Raw genomic sequence first — 22,487 nt, 5'->3', positions numbered from 1 at the left:
TGTTCATGACGCAACGCGCGCACAGCAGCGCGCGCCAAACAACAATTTTCAATATCTCGCAAACTATTGGTCGTAGAAACATGAGTAAAAAATCATTTTGTTCGTCGTTAAATTCTCTGAATAACTTACGCTATATGTCTCGATAACTTCTCAATAGTTTCCGAGATATTCCAATCAAAAGATGCCTATTCAATACGTGTTTTGTTTATAAACAAAAAGCACACCTTGCCGTTAGGCCACATTTCATTTATATGCTCTCCTGAGCATTTAAAAAAAAAATCATCAAAATCGGTGACTAATCTCGTAAAGTCGACGACAAACGCGATTTTTCACGCCCACCGACTGGACTATATCATTGTTGTTGAAAACTTACGGTTTCCTTGGCAGAAAACTGCCGGTTCAGCCCGGTAGACTGTCTATATTATTGTTGTTGGAAATTTATAGTTTCCTTGGCAGAAAACCGTACCGGTTTCACTCGGTAGATTGTTGGTTTCATTATTATGACAGCATTTGTTGCAAAAAAAATATATTTTTAAAAAATAAAACTGTACCGGTTCCGCCCGGTAGACTGTCTATATTATTGTTGTTGAAAATTTATGGTTTCCTTGGCAAAAAACCGTACCGGTTTCACCCGGTAGACTGTGGCTTACATTTTTATGGAAGCTTTCGATGCAAAAAAAAGATATCTTTCTAAAATAAAACTGTACCGGTTTCGTCCGGTAGACTGCCTATATTATTGTTGTCAAAGATTGTTGGAAAAATAATATTCCCTCGGGAAAAAAGTACCGGTTCCACCCGGTAGACTGCATGTATAAATGTTGTCAAAAATTTGTTGAAAATCTATTCTTTTCAATGAAAAAAATTGTAGCGGTTCTCGCCCGATCAACTCTTGCTACTGGNTTGCTACTGTTGCAAAACATTTCTTTTTAATGAAAATTGTTCCGATAGCGTCCGATAGCCACGGAATATTATTGTTGTAATGAATTTGCTCTTTGATCAATATTTCCCGTGAAAAAAAAAATACTGGGCGCTCCCGGTAGCATTCTCATCGCGTCGTGATTTTCGAAGCCTTCAAAACGAAGAAAATCTTTGATTTCAACATTCTTTTAATATTGCATCCGCCATCTGCAGGAACAAGGCGATACTATATTTCACTCCGATCGTTAGATGGCACCTCTTCTTACTTCAGCATTCCCCCTCCCTCATTTCCGGTTTGGGATTTTGACCCTTTGTGATGTCCTGAGGTCCAAGTTTATAGATGGCGCTTTTTATTAACGGTAATAGTCCGCGAGATTCAAATTAATCGAATAATTAATTAAATTCAAAATAAAATATGAGAAATAATAAAAGAAAGAACACAGCACAATGAACAAGGGAAGAGAAATAACTTCACGGGCGTGAGAAAAACCGTTACAGAAAACATAAATGTCAAACACTTGAGCTTTGTTTCAATTATTTACAACTCTTGAAATTCGTCACGTAAACATTTTCCGAAAACCCAAATCTCGAAAGAAAAATACTCACTCAACAGAATGACAGTTAGAGTCATAAAATCTCCGTTCTGTGTATCATAAATTTTCTCTATTCCAACACGTGTGCTCTCCTTTGTTCATTGTATTGCCAGGCTGAGGGCCTGAGACCCTCCCAAGACGCAGAACGTGACGTCACACGCTCTCCTCAGCTCCTTTTGCCCCTTTTTCCCTTTCCCTATTTTCTTTTGCGCCTTGACTCTTGCCTTGGCTTCAGTTAAAAGCTTGCGTGCGCAACTTTTCGTTAAGTGGGGGTTGTTGGACCCAACCCTTAGAAATAAGTTTAAGATTAAGTCAGTCCCACCGTGGCTGTTCGATATAGCGAACCTCCAGCTTCTCTCTTCAAATTAGTTTTTCTTGAGTTCAAAGTTATTAATATAGAGTTTTCTAAAGTTAATGTTATCACGGTGAAGTTGAAGAAAAGTTGAAGTAGTGGAATAAAGTTTTGATGTGCTCTCCTAAGCACTTGTGTACTGGATTTATTTCAACGAATTAACCCTAATCCAATTATCCTGATTATCAACGAGTCGTCTTCGATGGAGTCCTCTTCAGAGGTTTAGCGGCTAACGGATCCAGATTCAAGTTTTGGCGCTGAAATAAAATCAACGGCGCTACTGTCCTCCTAGTAACATCGGTAGGACATAACACCTTTGGGATTTTGCCCCCATCCACCGCAATTCTCATTTGTTGGATTAATGGTTCCTCTTTTACCGACAAGCCTTCGCCACCACAAAATAAGAAAGTGGAGCGGGAATTATAATTGGCAAATTATTCTCGAACTAGTGGATTTAAAGAGAAATGATAAAGAACAGTGTTCGTAGACTATAAAATTCTCTAACAAATTATTTTTTATGAATTCCCCTGAACATTTGTCTTTCGAGGATATTTCAGGATAATCGTAGTTTTTACATGACATTGTAAAAAACCCGTAATCTACGTAATAAATGTAAAGAATGTAAAAAATCAGCCGATGGTACCTTTTATCGTGAACCGTGAAGCTTCGCGAAAATTGTACCTCGCGAGAGTGATAAAATTCACAAGGTTCATAGCTCGCCAGGATCATACGTCTCGAGTGTCACACCTCGTAAGGCTCATACCGTGTAAGGGATTAATTTTACAAGGTTCAATCTCATTATTTATTGATCTCTATTGAATTCATGGCGTCATCATCTTTTGTCTTGACATTAACTTATTTCATTCAGCATTCTTAAGTGACAAAACTAATTCAATTGTCTTTGGTAACTGTTTTGGACTCTTCAGAACAAAATGGTCCTTTTCAGAGTCAACTGGGCTTTTCCGGGGCTCCAAATAATAAAGTGGAGAATCCAATAAAGCTCAATAGATAATGAGATTGACTCTGATTTTCTCACAATGGAGATGACTTGTGACTTTGGTCTTTTGCAACGTTTGACTCTCGTGAAATTTACTCTTTATGAGGTATGAGGCTCATGTTTTTGAGCTTCCTAAAATGCCGTAAATCGTACCACGTGATGTAATAGTACATTATGTCACCAGGCGATGATAGTATTTTCTGACAAATGGGGCTAAATTGTTTAATCGCCGTGTGACATACACAATAGTTTATGTCTCTGGCCCGGAAATGGCGATTTAACCGAAGGAATCGATGTTAAAATCGCGGTTTTACAGTCCTAGGGACATAAAATAATATTTTATGCCTCAACTACCGAGAACCGCGTTCTAACCGAACAAAGTGAAGTTAAAATTTGTGGTTTATCTGTCCTCGGGACATGATATACTATTTTTTATGATATTTATGTGCCCAATACTGCGTCTTCGTCAGTCGGAATAAAATAAAACATTCTAGTAACCGAAAATTGCAAGCTTTTCGAAGTAATGTAAAAAATGCTAAAAACCCGTCGAGGTAATTTACCAACGTAATTTACACGCCCAACGCTGACTATCAGCATTTCGTTCACGCAACGCTAGTCAGCATATATGACGTCTTTGCAGTGCGAGTGAGATATTAAAAAGAGCGCGCTTACGGGTTAAGGTGTTTCGTGCGAAGGTAGGTAAATAATGACATTTATCTGGAATTCGTATAGAATGTTTATAATTACAATTGAATTGTCTATGAATTTTCCTAAAAAAAATTCGAACTTCTTTTTCAAGTCATTAACAATTGAAGTCGCGCGTTGTCCATGGGATCTCATCGAGATTTTTCTGTTTAGCATGAAACTATATAAGGCAAGGTGGGACAAAATGGAACAGCTTGTGACCTTCTCCAAATTCAAATATTTTCATTTATAAACAAAGACATCGGTAATTAGCGAAGATCACAAAACGTTTCATTTTGCCCCACCCTCCCCTAACTAAACAGAAAAATTTCTGTAAGAGTCCATGTATAAGAAGCGGCTTAAATCGTTGATAACTTGAAAAGGAAATCTGAAAAAATTCTAGGAAAATTCATAGATAATTCAATTGTGATTATAAACATTCTGTACGAATTCCAGATGAATGTCATTATTTACTAATAGGGCCTTCATTGCGTTGTAACAGGTTATTTTGTCAAGGAAATATTAAGTCTGTGTTAAAATATGCTCAAACTTGCAGAATAATTTACATCGCTCACCTGAGCGCTCATTTTTGAAGTCAGTTGTACCAACAGAATCAGCAATTGGTGCACCTGTTGGTAGACCCCGAGCGGGACATTCGATTGAATGAAGCCCCCCTCCAAAACTGAAAACTGAATTACAAATGACCGTCAGTAGCAATCACGTACGCAACAGTGAAACACTGGCCTACCGGAAATGCATCTTCACGGTTTAATACTCGTGTTTTGTCTACTCATCCTCAGTGTGTTTGTCGGTAATTCTGAAAGTACCGGAATAATAGAGGACAATGGGGAGAATACGTTGGAGAAATTGGTGAAACTATTTGCGCGACCTGGAGCGTTTAATAGGGTTGATGAAATATTGGGTGAAAATTCGATTGATGAGGGAATAACTACAGCTTGTCCCAAAGGCGAGGAGGGTCTGGATTGCAGGAGAGCTGAGGCGAGGAGATCTGTTGATTGTCCAAGTGGTAATGATGAGAAAAATTAATGAACCCAACAGTGAACTACATAAACTTAATGAAACAATTGGATTTTCTCCATCTCGTGGAATATTTAATTTAAATGATGAGTGGTTTTAGGAGAAAATTTCAAAAACACATTTCTTGTTGAAAAATTGTTTCGACTTCAGAAAAAATCCCTACATTTCTTTCTAATGTTACTCATTACTGAGTTAAACCCAAAATAGAAATGCACAAAAAACAAAAATAATGATAACAATGAGAGGTTTAATTCTTACAGAGAATTTTTGCACGCAAAATTGCAACAAAATACAAATTCTACCGGTAACTTCCGGTAATTATGAAAAACCGTGGTTTTTCCGCATACCTACAATACTCCGTCCTTGACAATTGAGCCACTCCCATGATAATTATTTGTTGTGACTATAAAGTGATCACATTTAAAAATAAGTTAAAATGAATGCATGGAGAGAAAAGAATTCTGTTTGACACTGGTGGAATTTGTAACGGGAGTTACGACATTTTTTCACACTTAATTTTCCGGTTATTCAATCAATCCAGTTATTCAATCGGTCTCTGTGATCGTAACGTAATGGAATTAATTTTCTTTTCCACGGATTTCATTAAATCCAAATGAATGCTACTCGGATCGGATTGAAAATTGTATTATTGTGCAATTATCAATTAAAAATGTTTCCTCCTTGTGCAAAAGCGAGTCCGTTTTAAATAAGTTAATTCACATTTCTTTCTCAATTAGATAATTATCAAAATGAGTTCAACACTCAAATTGATTCGTTTTTATTCACATAAAAATGGATGTGTTGATCAGATTTGCCAATTTCCCAGCAATAGGTGGTTTTGGGAAAATATCAGAAGAACTCTTTCGCCGCGAGTAAAATTGAATTAATTGTGCAATTATCAATCAGAGGACGAAATGTCAGAAGATCTCCCTCGTGCACATCAAATTCTCTATTAAAAAAATGTCAATTGAAATTGCCTTCTCACTACATAAAATTAATCAATAAATTGTAAAACGAAGTTAAAATGGATGGATGTTAATGTCCTAAAAAATGAATGGTTTTTCGAGAGTTTCTAAGAAATTTTCTTAATAAGGATATCCAAGTATATTTTACAATTTCGTACAGACCAGACACCATTTTCAATAATCAAATTTGTTGAATAAATTGCATGAATAAATTTTTAAAAAATCATGAACATTCAACGTCATTCAAATACTATTTTGCATAGAATTATAATTATAATAAATAATTGAAATTGTTTAAACTTTCGGAAACCTTATTTGTTAAGCATGAAATTGATTTCTGGTAAAATTCTGAATATGGAGAAATTTATTACGATTCCGAACAAATAAGTTTTATGGTGGAGAATTGATGGTTTATAAATTATTCATAGAAAATGCTCGTAATTTTCAAAAATTTCAATTTTTAAATTATTCCATAAATCTTTCCCCAAAAGTAAACTTTCTTTTTTTTCAGATTTATTAAATAACCCGTAAAGTTTAAATAATAAAATCACTGTAAAATATCCGCAAACTTGGGGTTAAATGGGGCTCAATTGAAAGTTCTGATGTTCGACTACAAAAGTAGAAAAGCATTTGAATGGAGAAAAAATCGCCAACGTACTTGGATATCCTTAAGTGATTAACTTTATGAAGATTTTCTTTTGTACGATTTACAATTGTGTTGAGTTGTCAATCGGTCTATGCAAGTGAAGATCGAAATTTTAATGATAATATTTCCGTAACTTAAGTGGCTTCGCCTCCTGCTCGCTTCCAGAGGGGCTTAGCCCCCCCCTCCACCAATCTTCTTCGGTATATTTTGGGTATATTATATAAAAAAAATCATAGAAAGATTTACTCCCTTTGAAAACTTGAGTTTTTCATTATATACAAAAGGCTCCAACCAACGCCTTTTGTCGTGAGTCGCGATCATTCATTTTTCTATATTTATTTACCTAGAATATAGTATGAGGTATACTCTTATTATTTTTTAAAGATTTGACCTGAAGAATTCATTCTCAATGACACCATCAGGCTCACAGATAAGGGTCAGAATCATCAGGGGCGTCACTTGAATTTTTAAACCTCCTTATTTTTTTTATTATATAGAGAGGTTTCACGAGTTTTTCATTTCTTCTAGGGGATTGTTACTGCTACAGTTGTGCAATTGCTGGTCCAGAGATGTGGGCGTCCTGTTGTCGGGAAAGCTCAAAATGCTGCTCACACCTAGCAGCCGCCTGTCGCAACTGCGATCATCCCACGTTAATTCCATTCTGCTCAAAGCATTTTAAAAAATGCCTTGAGCATCCCAGTGATGTCACGACAATGCGAACAACGATAGAACGTCCATTGGAGGCTTGAAAGTTTGAAATTGGATTGAATAAAAAAAAATTATCGGGGACATTACAAATTCCGGGGGAGTTTCATGTGAAATTCTGTCGCAAGCACAGGTTTTACGATTTATATCGCTCGTTACGTAATGTGAATTTCCATATAAGATTGACGACCCTGCTCGACTGGTTGACACGCTGGAAATTTCACTCCACCATGCCACTATCGTCTAACGATACTCTCGCATTTCTACTGGTTAAAGATCAGTGATTTTGCATTTCATTTCAATGATTTTTTTCGGAAGTGCATGAGAAATTAGTGAGGAGTAATTTTGTAATTACGAGGTAAAACAGACCGAGCAATTATGGAATGATTTTAGTGGTTTTAGATTTGAGGAGGCAATGTTTAAACCGTTTAAAAATGTTTTTTTCTGGGTCATGTATCATTTTGGGTAAAAATGTGCAGAGATTTTTTTCATAAGACATTTTTTGAGCACCAAAAAAGGTATTTTTCACGGATGACGTGAGGAAGGATATCATTTGTCATTTATCTAATATAGTGCATTTCGACATAGAGCCCAGAGAAACTTTTCTGACGAATATGATGGTAACCATTGCCTTCGGCTCGGGCTGTAACCTCATATTCGCCAGAAAAGTTTTTTAAACCGTGTGTTGAATTAGTATATTTCGATACGAGAGAAGACGGAATTTTTACGAATGTAAAGTTGGCGGCCCGAGGCGAAACCGAGATTGTGTGATTGGCAGCCCTCCAATCATTTCCTATGACGTCCCAAAGATGTGGAATGCTATATATAAATTCCCTTCTAATGTAAAAAATCCCTCCCCGATGCATAATCGGAAGGTCCCGGGTTCAAACCCCAGTCTGGACTATCCATTTTTTCAGTAAAAATTTTCTGATTATTCATATTGAGAATAATCCCGGTTCCCCTCCTACTTCATCCAAATCCCATCTAATCATTTCCTATGACGTCACAGAGATGTGGAAAGCTATGTAAATTCCCTTCTTTAATGTAAAAAAATGTGACTTCGCCTCGGGGCGCCAACTTCACACTCGTGAAAATTCTGTCTCACTCGTATCGAAATAGTATATGCAATGACGCAAATAAAATATACTCGTATACTCGTATTTCGATACGAGTGCGGAAAAGTGTTTTTTGAGGTTTATAGCATGAACCGAAGATGAGTGACATAATCCCACGGGCCAAAAAACCCTTTCCCATGAGTATCGAACGATATTTTTCGTCACAATCTGTGGAAAACGGATGTTTTAGACACGCGAAACGTGCGAAAAAGTATCAGCGTGAAGAAAAATATTGGATATCATACGGCGATAAAAGTATTTTTTGTCATTCCGGCCGTGAGGCAGCGCTTCACGGACGCTCCGCTCCGCTCCGCGTCCTTGAATCTCTGCCTACGGCCGTCATAACAAAAAATACGGTTCGTCATACGGCCAAAAAAAACTTTTCTAGCTCATATGATTGCAGTCCTCGCCTTCGGCTCGGGCTGCAAACTCATATTCGCCAGAAAAGTTTTTTTCGGCCTAGTGACGAAATATACTAATCTAACTCATGTGATTAAAATTCTCGCCTTCGGCTCGGATTATAAAGTATACTTTTATCGCCTGATGACATAATATACTATTGCGGCCTGGTGACAGAAATAGTTATTCCTGCATCATACAACTGCGTCAAAAGTTTTTTGGCCTAGGGACGAAATATTGGACTTTCTGCCCTAGAAGCACTCATTTTGGGGATAGTTACATTCAAACATGTTCAGATATTTGACTAGAAATATGTCATCGTTTAGGATGAGATTGTTTTAATCATCAATTGGAAGGGGCAACATCAATAAATCCCGACATTTTCTCCTCAAATCTTTTTTTTTCAATATATCTTCATAATTATTAAAGAATTTCACTGCATCATTTAAAAAAAATTATAAATCCAAAAAAATGACTAAACTATAAACATCATTACGGAATAAATCAACAGTAATCGAGTACAATCATTGACAAGCTTTATTTCTTTACCTTTGTTTTTTTACCTTTAATTTTTTCTTGTTTTGTAACATTCAGTTATTTATCTGCTAATCCTAGCGATTCAGAATGATGGGAATGGGGGGTGGGGGTGAGCAAAGGAGGTGGATATTTCTTTATAAATTTCATTCAATCAGTGACGGTGTTAAAGATTCCAAGAACGAATTTCGGAGCAATGAATTTTCATTCATTTCTTTCCATTTTTAAGTCTCTCTCTCTCTCTCTCTCTCTCTCTCTCTCTCTCTCTCATTTATTATTATTTTCAATTTTTTTTAATGTTCAATCAGCCGAAAAAATGTCAATTTTTAGTCACTCCTGAACACGTGATAACACATTTTATCAGGTCTTTGAATCCCCTAGGATATTGCTAAATATTTCTTTACCATTGATTGATTGATTGGATTATTTAAATTATTCAGTTCGAGTTTTTATTCATTTTTTATTCTTTTTCCTCTATGCCCCTTAGCACCAATGCAGATCCAGAGGACAAGGTAAAACAAATATATTTTATTTGCGTCATTGAATTCGTCGTTGAAACGAATCAGTGGGGTTTCAACTGGGAATTACGTTGAACTCAGGATCTGCCAAAGTTTTTATCTAAAAATTGACCAAAAGAAAAAGAATTGACCAAAAAAAATATATCAACTTTTTTTTCATTCAATTTTGTCTCCATTTGTGATGATAACAGGTTAGTTGTGACTTGGAACAAAAGAAAAAAAAACACATTTTCTGCCGTGCAATTCACTTCTCTCTCCTCTCTTCTATTCTATAATTGAGATTTTCCTTCAGTTCTTCATTGTTATTATGTGACTTCCGAAGAGTTAAAATGACGTAAAATACGTTGACAACGTTCAGTTCATATTTTCTCGAGCTCAATTTACCTATTGCGACGTACAAAGAGAGATTGATATTATGCCTATGTTTTTAGTTTAATGTAATTCTATACGAATTTTATCGAGATTATAGATCTATTATAACTATTTTTTTAGTGAAGTTGGACGATTGTTGTTTTTTATCTTCTCACAATTTGAGTTTGTCAGCGATCGAATTTGTTGATCATTCTTCAGTTACTATTTTTGAGAGATGGATAATTATGGTGATAACAAATAAATTTATTCTTCTTGGAGAAAACGAATATAAATTATAAAAATTAAAGTGAAAGAAATTTGAATTACACAAGTTCCTGAAATACACTGCTCAGTTTCTCAATGAAAGAATTGATTGATTTAAATATTTTGTTACAAATCGAGATAGTTTACGACCTCATCCTAGCATTATTTATGGAGTGAAGTGATGGAACGTCATGCATCAAATACAATATGTACGTTAACGATGTGATTATCTCTGCAATGAGTGGTGTTGCTAAAAATCTAGAGATATCTACAAAAAAGGTCTCTTCAAATTCTCTCATTGAAAAAGTCAATGATTATTGAGATAACTACGCCATTAACTGAACATAACTCTTCGATTCAAATATAAATAAGTTCTCAATTAATGCATTATCTCACAAGCGTGTTGTTTCAGGGGAAAATGTCCAATAATCTTTTTGGATGCCAAAAACATTTTCAAAAAAGTCTGTCAAAATTTTCTCCCAAAACAACTCATCATTTAAATAATTGGCATAATACGATCCACCACTTGAATCCTGGTTTGACAAATAAATCTGATACATAAAAACAAGAAATTTTCTCTCAAAATGAAAAAGTTAGAAATCACTAAAGAGAATGAAAAAAACAAATGACTTGGCCTTATCACTCTTCCATTCACGCTCCGGAACCCATTCGCTCCACACACCGTCCAACACATTCATCATTTAGGAGACGCAAAAAGACTCGCAAAAAAAAGAAATGTGTCTCACCTCAGAAAAACGACGCGGACCTTAGTAAATACTCACAGTTCAAAAAGGGGGAGGGGGGAGGAAAAAAAATAAAGAGATATACACAAAATACAGGTACTGCTGCCAGTGAGACAAAACCCGGCTGCAAGATCGCCACAAAGTGCCTTAAAAACATTATCATTTCTTTTCCTTAATTTCGTTAAGAAAAAAACATATTCACTCATCTCAACCACCAATATTTCATTCAGTGGGAGAATCAATTGATATAACAGTCAAATGTCTGTCCTCGGGTTCTTGCAAGGGTCGATGAGTCCGCGTTACACCTCAATAAAACATTGATCACATCCACAATCGGCGAAAAAACGAAATTTCCTTCACCAATCACATTTTTCAATCGAAGAAAATCTTTGGTATTTCGACGATTAATTTTTCCAATGTTTTCTCCTTCTATTCCCCCGACATTTTGGGCCCTTGATGAAGTAAAAAAAAACATCATTGAGCATTTTCGACTGCTATGATGAATCTTCAAATTGCTTTTATGCATTTTGAAATGCTTTCATGCATTTTCATTAAATTAATTCGGGAATTTTCCGTCAGTTAAAATGTTGTTTTATGCACTCGGTTACGTTTTCCAATTGTGCGGATGGGCGCGGGATGGTGCTTGACTCGTTTGTCCTTGGGATGCTTGAGAGGGTATCATATCAAGGAGATACTGGCGTTGAAGGTCAGCAGCTTGGCGCTGGAGCTCGACGAGGCCCTTGCCGCCAGCGGCCTGTGCCATTGCAAGTTGATAAGGATAAAGAAGGGGATTGAAGGGTGGCATCATGTGGGCTGGCAAGGGCTGATGAGGTGGCAGTCCTGGCACTGGATTCTTCGCTAGTTCTCGGAGGAGCTGTTGCTGGAGAGCTGCTGCCGCCGCTGCATGATGGGAAGTGAATTTCCCACCCTCTGCCAGCTTCACAAGTGGATGTTCTTGCATTTTTTGAGAGGGTGGGGTGGGCGCTGGAGGGGGCGCTTGTTGCACTGAGGGGGGAGGTGCTGGGGGGGTTGCCACTCTTCTCGTGGGAGTGACGGATTTGGGCACTGGTTTGGGTGGTGGATCCGGACTGGGACTCGCTGCTTGCGCCAACTTCTGCTCCATCTCGTGTTCTTGTTGTAGGGCTTTCACGAATGCTGTTTTTAACCTGCGGAGAGAAAGTAAAATGTTAATATAGCGAGAAGAGGGGCTTGATGGGGTGGAGGGTCAACGAATGAGAGGAAGAGAATAATTGAGTAGCAATGTGTGAGACAAAACGAGAGAACTTTTATGCTGAATCGTTCTTTCAGGAATATTTAGAAAAATAGAAGAAATATTTATAGCATTCTTTCGCAGATGAAAATACATCCGTTTCACGACATTTATCAAAAACTTAGCTGAACGAGTCCTTTATTAATGCTCCGATGTAACGGGGACGGGAGATTTTAGAAGAAAATTCAATAATTGAGACAATTTGATTATTAAAAATAAGTTCGGGAATTTTTAGAATATCGCTCTACATTTAGAGGTGATGGTAAAATCGCATTTTTTGCAACGGACTTTGAATTCAGAGCGTTCTGAACTCAGTTTTAAACTTTGACGGCGTACAAAGGTTCGAATAATATATGAAATTGAAGATGGAATCAAAAAATTCCTGGAATTAGGGCGAGATTATTCGACGTAAAAAGAACAATTTTTGAGGAGAAAGTAATAAAAATTAATGAGTTTCATTGCTTAGATAATCTGTCACGTTCGAATAATCCAAAAAGTACTTGGACAATATTTTTCGAGTATTGAGGAGGCTTTTAACTATGCGAGAACGTTTTTATGCCATCGCATTTTTTTTTCTTTCCTTTTCAGAACAAAATTTTCAGTTTGATGCCGTTACTTTAATGTATTAACGAGTTTCTATAGCTTTCATCAAATGACAATATCTTCTTCATAAAAATAGTTATCATGTTTTAACAGATGAAAGTTCCTAGACAATTTAAATACAATTCAAGTTTTATCAAGTGAAAGTAATGAAGAAAAGTTAGAAATGGTTTTTTAAACTAAAAAAAATTAATTTTTTTTTGCAACGGAAAAATAGCATAAAGATAGTCTAGAACGAATTCGTGATGCTTTTGAAGCTAAAAGCTCGTTGAACGATTTATGAAATCAAACACGGAGCGGAAGACTTTTTTTATCAAATAAAAAAAGGACCCGTAGGATTTGGATTTATTTCGTAGAGACCAGCAAAACGTCCAGAACAGATTTACAATAACGTCATCCTTTAAAAGTTCAAAGATCCCAAACAATCCAAAACAAAGTTGAAAACTTTGTTCCAAAGCTCATAAAACATTCTTCAGCCGTAATAGAACACCGCTAAGTGTTCGAAAGTATTTGGATCCTCAATAGAGTAGAGATTATTTAGATAATACCCTTCGAAAACGAGTGGTCTGAATAAATTCATCGATTATTGTCTTTATACTTTATACACTAATTCAAAAGATATTTGCTAAATAATCTATCAGAAACTCTCTTATGTTGTACCAGTTCAGTAACAAGCAGAAATAAAAAATTGAAAACAAATTACCGATTCGTATGTTCGGCCTTCAGTGCTTTCTTGACATTAGTAGTGACACAATGTTCACAAATGACGCGTGGATCTCTCCCAGCTGGTGGTCGTAAGAAGGTCGCATGTTGTCCACGTGGTCCATCCTTTTTACCACTAGTTGCCGGTTTTTCCCATTTCCAAACCGGTGTAAAATCAGTCTTACACTGTGTACACTCAAATGGCTCAGGTGGTGGTGGTATCGCTGGCTCCTTAGTGATGAAATCCACCACGTGTTCAAGACCCACAAGATAAATGAACTCAGTGTTGGATGGATTTGGTACGAAGTGCATTTCTGGTGGTGGTGGTTTCGGTGGAGGTATCTGAAGAAGTGTTTTCTCCAATTGCTTTCTTAGAGCTAATTTCGCTGCTGCTTGGCGCTGAGCCGGCGATTGACTGTCCTCCCTCTGTCTCTCCTGAATTTCATCAAAATTTATTATCGATTTATTCACCAATTGATTTTTTACAGAAACAATTTTACGAAAATGGAAATGATAAAATTTTTATGTGATTGAATTGAGAAGAGATAAAGGAATTTGTCATATTAATGTGTATTGGAAAAAATCGAAATCGTTCAGACTCGAGACGAATTCATATAAAAAATTCATTTAGATTTCCTTACAATTGTTGAAGCTTTTTATCTCTACTTGTTGAGGAACTCAGACAAGGTACAAGATTATTTTCATTTTAGGAAGAAAGGGCCATTCTTATGAAAAATGTTTTCAGCTACTAAAAAAGTCTTTTCAAATTTTCTCTTGAAAAGTTTCTTTAGCAAGATGATTATATTATTTTTGTTAAAAAAAAATCTCTCTTTATAGAATTATTCTGTCAGTCACAGAAAAAGTCTCTTCTACGTCGAGAGAATTACCTTTTCAATTCAATCAAAAAATTAAAAATTTAATTTTCTCAATCAGACATCAATCTTTTCATATTGAGGTACCTGCTCCGGTATGACAGGCGTGTTTATTGACGCAGTTACTTTTGGCTCTGGTGGTCCAACCAGCTGCTTTCCAATTATACAAAGAAAATTCGTTGAAGAAGTTACAAAAATAACATGACTTCGATGAATAAAGTTTCAGTAATTTTCAAATTATTTCCCTGTTTTTATCATTTTTCTTTTTCTTTGATTTTTTCATCATGAAAACCCACCTGATGTGCAGGAACAGGTGTTGGATCCTTGGTGGTACGTTCTGTTCTGTCAGCAGGTGCATGATACGTTGGCACATTAGTCTGACTTGGTGGTCTTGTACGTGGATGTGGTGGCTGGGGTATAACCATGTTTGGTGGCATTCCTGTACTCGACGTTGGACTTCTACCAACGTTTGGAGGTAGGAGCATCCCTGGTGGTGGTGCGTGGAGACTACTGCTTCTACTCGGTGCAGGCTGACCTCGCAGCAGGGGTGGTGGAGCTTTTGTGGTTCTGTGACTGATGAAATTAAACATTTAGGTTGTATGAAAACGATGAATCTTCAGAAGAGAAACAGTTCTCATTGAACATGCACTCATAAATATTTCAGCATATTGGAGTGAATCAATAAAATCCATTTACCAAATAATGAGATTAATTCAATTTTAGTACATCGACTGATGCACTGTTCCTTCTCCTGTTGGAAATTGAATTAATTTATCTCAGGTGAAATAGGAGGCGTGGGGCGCAGTGGATCATCTTCAATTGTCAAAAACCCGAGATCGTTCGAGTCAAATTCAACATTTTTCTTCCGTTATTAAACCATGTTTTTAAGACCCGGGTGGATTATCTTTCGAACGTGATCTTGATTGTTTTTTTCATTTTGGTAATCTGAAATGATCTCCAATTGCTATTCAGTTTTACGCAGCCCTGGAGGCACCAAAAATTATGATTGTGCAATCAAAAAAAAAACGTTAAAAAAAACCTGAACATTTTCTAAGAGTGTTTTTGAATAATATTGGGAAATAAACCCAATAGGGAGAAAATGGCAAATTAATAATTTGATGTATGTAATGGTTGTTAGGTCGTCATTTATCACAGTAGTCAATGGCTGCCAGATCGTTAGTTACCATGATAAATTACCCATCCACTATTTCCTCTCTATCAGATTTATTTCTTACTCTTCAGTAAAAACGCTCTTTGAAAATGATTTTTTTTTTTCTATTTCTTTTATTGTACAATCATAATTTTTGAGAACTCCTGCGTGATGTAAAATCCAATGTAAATTGTGATATATTTTACATTATGAAAATGGAAAAACAATCGAGATAACGTTCGAAAGATAATCCACTCGGGCCTTAAATAAAAAAAAACAATTATGCTCTTTTGATTTCAAAACAGTAATAATTGTCAACACGTCCCACTTCGCCCGACGTTTCCCTTTCTTTAGTGAATATTCCAAAATCTAGTGGGTTCAAATGAAATTCCAGATGACCTCATAAGTAGTACAGGCAATTTGGTACTAGAAACGTTTTCTGATGAATTTTTCTAGAGCTATTCCTTCAGAAGATTTTTGCAAAATAAACTGATGAGTTTATCAAGACTTTTTTTGTTCTGATTTCTAAATGTTACAGTAGTATCAAAAAACAACGAAAATGTTGATTAAACATTTGCAAAAATCACATTTTTAATTGCAAAATGAATTATCAATATCTCATTAAGTATCCGATTGTATTTATACAGAGAATAAAAAAAATCAATAGCAAGTTCATACTGTTTGATCGACAATATTTAATAAATGAGTTTCTCGAAGATCGTCATGCCGTTCAAGTGTACAAAATATTTTAAACAAGTGGGAAATTGTTTTTGTCTTGCATATAGTATAGTTATTTTGCACATCATTTCCTTCTATCATGTATAATTCAGTGTTTATTTAATTTTATTAAATTGAATAAAATTTCTTTTTAACTAATTTTGTTGGATTTTCAACTTAGTTGAAAGTTATCATCATCATTATTCGAATTGTTCCTGTCTTCAATACTATAACCAATTATCGTTTTCATAGTTCTATCTCTCCCTTCAGCCCTGCGATAAAATGTTATTGAAAAAATGTTATTTATACACAATTGAATGAATTTGAACCATCACATTTGAAGAAACCATCAGAAAGCTCACTTTCAGGGAAATTCATGAAAAAATCGGAATTTTGGGCAATTATCATAAAAATCAAATCAACCAATATGGCTATCGTAATCACCTTTTAACTTCAATTTAATGGCATCAACACAAATAAGCTATGATTGAATTCATTTGAAGATATCCAAAGATGTCCCGGGAATTCTCATTTTCAAAAAATACAGAATTATTGCAAATTTTCAGATAAATCAAAATAATGATTATTGCTATCGCCTTTATCTTAAATTTGAAAATTGCATTTTCGGACTTTTTGGATTATAATGGGGCGAAATAACATGAAGAAATCCTAAACTTAACTTTGAGCGATTACAATGTTTCCATTCGGAAGCAAAAATTGATAAAACTTTACATAATTAAGGAAATGATCATATTTCCATTCGAAATTCGATCGCAGATAGTCATTGGATAATTCAATCTTTTTTGGCAATCACAAAAGGTCTAAATCATTACTTTTTTTTTACTTTCCAATGGATACTAGTCTGCGAGTGGAATTTCAATTACATCGTAATGTGGAACCTTGCAAATTTCATTAAAATTACAAAAATGGAAAAAGCTTTGTATGGGCAGTGTTAAAAACTCTGTTGCCTAGTCGTAATGCAATCATCACTATAATATTGAATTAACGAATCACAAGTCGGACTTGCCAATCGATACAATTAAATGAAATGAGAACTCAATGAACGAATGAAATGAAATTAAAGTATTGAATCTTTCGGAAGCAATAATAGTGAGCGGAAAAGGGGAGGAAGCGTCTTGTCCATAAAACTTCATCAATACATAACTCAGCAATAAAGTGATAAAAGAAAATTAATCTAATATTTTCATCAACAGGATTTCTCGAATATCTTTAAACTCGGACGTTTGGTTTTTACCAAGTTTCATTATAGAGATAATTCAACAATTGTCATTAGATGAATTACAGAACATAACTAAACTTCGTTTGTGTTATCAGGAAAAATGGTTAATAAAAAAACTTTCGTGATTAATTTTCGGAAACCCATTCTCATCACTTTTCTTCTATTTTTTTGGTCAACCGATTCAATGAATTATCAATAAATTTGGCACTTGACGTGCCAAAATGAAAATCAAAATGGAACTGAAAATATCGAAAGATTCGCCGACGGAAGATTCGATTTAGGCGAATTTAGGGGTGTCTGAATGTCTTCACATCAAGTGAAGTACGAAAAAATAGCCGATGTGGTGTGTGGTAGATGACAAAATTACCGGTCATTTTCGGTCATTTTTTCCGCCTACCAGGTCAAGTACAAACTCATTCGGATTTGAAATTTTTTTGCACATATAATTGTTTGACCCTTCCACCCTCAACAATCCCGTAAGTCGATTCTTTCGCTAGCGAATATTTCGCCAGTTTATAAAACTCAATGAGTGTTTCAATAATTAATATTTATACCAGTTGAATTGCGAATATTTCCATCTTGACTGTACTGATTCGCCAATATATGGCAGATTCTCTCAAATATCATCCTGGTTTTCGGAGTCAAATTTTGGATTGGGCCGCGAGTTTTACCCTTTGTTGTACATATTGAAGAGAGGTTTGTCTTAAATTTTTAGCCTCGTAGCTTTATTAATAAAGGAGACACCGCAGATGGATTTTTTTGTCATTTCCTTTTCAATTAAATCTGACGGCTACAGTTTCAATTTTTCCAAAAAATGCTACATTGTTTTTTTTAAGGAAAAATTCAGAATTACCCAAAAAAATGTCAATTTTTTTATTCCATCAGTCCTCGACCCTTAAAATCGACTTTTTCCTCCAAATTATCCGGAATTTCATTGTTCCACCACATCGAATTAAAAATAAATTTCTTCCTTCGAAAGAACATGTTTTTTCACGCATTCACCTAAAATTTCAAATTGGAACTCGTGATACAAGCTGAGCAATTCCACTAGATGAATGCAAAAATCGACAATTTTCTGGAAATTTCAAGGATTCAATGTTCGACGACAGTATAAAATTATTTGTAAACAGTCGAAAAGTAATTTTGCATAATTGCTTTTATTCGTTTTCTAACCGTTGCACATAACCGTGCTTTCATTCGAAAGAAAACCTTGAATAGTTGTTGGTTATCACGAAATTATTCAGTTTCTATCAGGAATCCCAATTAAAAATTTTCGGTGAAAACGCGAAGAAAAAAGTCGATTTTAAGGGTCAAGGACTGATGGAACCAAGAAATTTACATTTTCTTCGGGAAATTCTGAATTTTTTTGTAAAATTGAAATTGCAGCCGTCAGATTTAATTGAAAAGGAATTAGAAAAAACTTCCATCTGAGGTTTATCCACTATTAACAGAGTTATGATGTTAAAAATTTAGGACAAAGCTCTCCAGAACGTGTACAATAAGGGGAAAAACTTGCAGCCCAATCAAAACTTTGACCCCGAAAGCCAAGGCGATATTTGGGAGAATCTGCCATTTATAAATTTTTGGAACCTATTATTGGCTTAAGCCGTTGGCTCTTCATCAAGTATTAAACGAATAAATGGATAGAATTTAATTGCAATAAATAAATTTATGAAAATACCTGTGCGGTGCTGGCTGTACTGTAACAGGCGGTGGTAATTTATTAGCTGTCTTAGGTACAGCGGCAATATTTTCTTTGAGCTGTTGGGACTGCCTGAGCTTCTTCAGTAAAACTAATTTCATCTCCTCCGATCTCAGTTCTTCCCTGAGTTTTCTCAAGGTTCTCTCCCTTTCCGCCAATTCATCGGAGGACAATTCCTTGATCGGCAAAAGAGGTGGCATCTCACCCTCGTCACTATCCGACGTATTTCCATTTACATAACCATTGAGCCTAGGCTCATCAGGACTCTCAGCGTAACTTCTTTCTGTTCTTGGTCGGAGGTTCCGCCTGGGTCTTCTGTCATCCCCGGATGATTTATTAGGTGCTAAAATGCCTCTCGATGAGTTTTGAATATTTCTGGGTTCTGGAATATTGTTCTCAGCTGTTGAGGTCTGATAGTGAACACCCAAGTCCAGAGGAACACCACTATCCACTGAAAGATTCGATGGTACTGATGGGGAATCCCTTCTTACACTGCCGAGAATAAAACAAATTCAATTTCGATGGATTTCGCAATGAAAAATAAAAATTTTTCAAAAATAATTGTTGTAATAATAAGCACATTTCACAATAGTAAATTTAATGGTAAAGAGGATATCGAATTTTGGAGCAAATGTGTTGTCTTTTCAATAATAAATTAATTTTCGAGTGATTTTAAATGACAGATGGTTAATTTTAATTACGTAAAATTGTTGGAAAATTTGGTATGATTACAAAATAATGCATTCGATGTTTTCATGTAATTAAAGTAAAAAATAAGTTCTCAAACTTTCTAAAAAAACTCAACTGACATTACTCAATAAATCAAGAGAAAATTCATTCACATACAATAAATTTATGCAACTTATCAGACAGTTTGTCGTTTTCTCTTATAACCGATAAAAAATAAATAATTAAACTTTCTCAAAATGTAAACATTCAACTTGCATAAATGACATCCAATCGAACAAACTGGAAAACGTCGTAAAAATAAGAATAAATCAAGCATATTAAAAACTCCCACATCCTTCTCATTTCCACTCAACTTGTGTTAACGTTCAACACGTGAAGAAAAAAATGTGCCACATGGCGATAAGTAAAACCTGTTGTTTTATTTAAACACCTGTCGTACGATAACTGCATTTTACTCGATCCCTAATCACCATTTACCACCAATTCCGAATAACACAGGAAGACCATAAAAAACAATCACAAAATAACATCTCACCTAACACTGAGATCAACGACAGCATCTCCGTCCAAGTCCATGGCTTCCATTCTACGTATCTCCTGCAAATGAGCAGAAAAAAATCACTCATCTATAAATTCTTATCACCCACCCACGTCCACCCATTAATCATCACAGAATTAGCCAAACCCAACTGTTCCGTTCATCGCAAATGAATGACAAAACAAATGAAACGAAATATCCCAACGATTTGCAAAAAAAAAAAGTTGAGTGGAACCCTTCAATTGTGGAATAACCTCGTAATCACCCCAACCTCGTCACTCTCCCTACTTTTCTTAAAAACTAGCGGTAACTTGGGTCACACTGTTACAACCGTTCTAACCTCCTGTACTTCCACAACACACTTCACATTTCCCTCCGAAACCCCAACATAAATAACCCAAAAGTTAAATCACCCGCAATAAACAATAACAGAGCAAAAAAAAAGCTTTCCCACCATCGTAAATCTCCCCTCATCGACAACCCTAATACTCCTCTAATTTACAACTCCTAAAAATGTACAACCATGTTACATTCCTGTACAAACATCTTCATCCTAAAAAAAACATTTCTACAAAACTTTAAAAACATTCGTACCCCCTTAAAACTTCAAAAACTCCGAAATCCCCCTGAATCAACTCTGTCTCTCTCCCTCCCAATCCACCTCAACTCGCCATACCTATCCTCTAAACGGCTTCTCTCAGAATTCTCAGTGACTTCAAACCGAACCAAACTAAACGGTATCGAAGGAATTAAATTTGATGCTTCGGAAGTGGCGTCTCCGCACAATGGCAGCTAAGCGTAGAGAGCGGGACTGTGTAAAATGAGTGAGAGAGGATGCAGGGGACTAGACGGGGGGGTAGAGGGAGTACGGCAGGGGAAGGGGGGCGGGTGTACCGAACTCGAATGAGAGAAAGAACGAAACCGAGGTAAAGTACGAGTGAGGTAACGAGGGAAGAGGAGACAAGAGAGAGAGAGAGAGAGAGAAATATTTGAAGAGAAACCAGAAGCAAAGAGGGGACACTGTCGCACATTAATTACTTCTCCCCTCGCCCTTTTACATCCCCCTCCCTCCTCCTGACCCACCGGCCCCGTCGCCCTCTCATCGACGAGAATCCTCGTCCTAGCCGCTCACTCTCTGGTCCTCCCTCCCCCCACCCCCCTTATCCAAACGGCCATGCGTGAGAGAGAGAGAGAGCGACCAGGGGGGGAGGGTAAGTCTCATTCTATCTCCAAAAGTAATACAAATTCTGTCGTTATATATGTCTCTTCCTCTCTATTTTCCTCTGGTTCCTTCTATTTCACCACTACCCATCCACCTTTATTCCCACCCCCTCCCAAATTGCGGCCGGGTGGGAGGGGGGAGGGGGGGAGGGAGTCTGATCACCATCCACCCTGGGATACAAACCACCCAACCACCCACCTACCCTTTTAACTCATTGGGGGCCAGTGGGAGAGGGAAGGGGGGAGTGGGAGGTGGGTGGAGGGTGGATAGGTTGATGTGAGTGGGTACATACGTGTACTATATTGGAAAATCGATTTTTTAGGCGACCTCACTCTGGTGCGGGTTAGTTTGTTGTTTTTTGTTTTGGGGGGAGGAGGGGGAGGATTAAAATGGAAAAGTATTCGGGAATGGACAGGGAGGGAGGGGAGGGAAGGGAGGATGAGGAGAAGGAGTGCATGGAGGAGGGAGGTGGATGGGCGACCGTCATACACGTAATTACAGGCGTTTCAGGCCGACAACCGTACACGACCTCGTATCTTTTTCTCTTGTGTCATTTGAAGTTGTTTTGTTTGTATTTCTTTGCTGCAAGGATTCCTCTTTTCAGATGGGGGATGGGGGGGGGGCGGGGGTGGTGCAGTAAGGGATCGAATCTATTGGGTAAATCGATGAATTTATTGATTCGGGGATAAATCTAGTTTTGAAATTGAAAAAGTTCAATGTTTTACTTTTCTTTAGGTGTTATGCTCTTGTTTTTTGTTTGTAATCCCTTTTTCTTGTTAGTTATATGAAATTGTTAAATTTTGGGAGAGTGCCAAGGCCATTGCTTTCCCACAGTATGCAGAGTGAATGCATCTTATCATTCCAGTGTTGATTTACAAAAATTGAATTGAATGTGAAGAAAACTATGGATGTAATTTTCATCCCATTTTATGCTTTAATTACAATTTGGGAGGGGGGGGGGG

At 36.4% G+C, this 22,487-nt stretch overlaps 2 protein-coding genes across 6 annotated transcripts in view; one reads left to right on the top strand and one right to left on the bottom strand.

Moving 5' to 3' along the window:
• Positions 1–4,268: 4,268 nt before the first annotated feature.
• On the top strand, positions 4,269–7,795 carry LOC107042881. Its single transcript, XM_015264113.1, has 2 exons — positions 4,269–4,571; positions 6,722–7,795. Exons 1-2 carry the CDS (start codon positions 4,298–4,300, stop codon positions 6,940–6,942), a joined length of 495 nt encoding a protein of 164 aa, XP_015119599.1. The 5' UTR covers positions 4,269–4,297; the 3' UTR covers positions 6,943–7,795.
• A 1,131-nt stretch (positions 7,796–8,926) lies between these two features.
• LOC107042880 (transcriptional repressor p66-alpha) overlaps positions 8,927–22,487 on the bottom strand; it is a 14,501-nt gene continuing 940 nt past the window's right edge. For 2 of the 5 annotated variants that reach the window (XM_015264107.2, XM_015264108.2), the window contains 6 exons: positions 20,301–20,362; positions 19,055–19,567; positions 14,563–14,839; positions 14,354–14,416; positions 13,396–13,829; positions 8,927–11,988 (listed from right to left, as the gene is read on the bottom strand). In XM_015264107.2, the coding sequence (XP_015119593.1) occupies positions 11,427–11,988; positions 13,396–13,829; positions 14,354–14,416; positions 14,563–14,839; positions 19,055–19,567; positions 20,301–20,350 (1,899 nt within the window). In that variant the 5' untranslated portion in view covers positions 20,351–20,362 and the 3' untranslated portion in view covers positions 8,927–11,426. Of the gene's footprint in view, positions 11,989–13,395; positions 13,830–14,353; positions 14,417–14,562; positions 14,840–19,054; positions 19,568–20,300; positions 20,363–20,897; positions 20,950–20,979; positions 21,095–22,487 lie in introns of those variants that run through there. The other 3 variants (XM_015264109.2, XM_015264111.2, XM_015264112.2) reach the window with 3 other exon arrangements.

The sequence above is a fragment of the Diachasma alloeum genome, unplaced genomic scaffold (assembly GCF_001412515.2).
Source record: "Diachasma alloeum isolate Michigan unplaced genomic scaffold, Dall2.0 Dall_scaffold_00533, whole genome shotgun sequence".
NCBI lineage: Eukaryota > Metazoa > Arthropoda > Insecta > Hymenoptera > Braconidae > Diachasma > Diachasma alloeum.
Note: the sequence above shows the minus strand (reverse complement) of the source record. Positions and strands in the feature narration are given on the sequence as shown.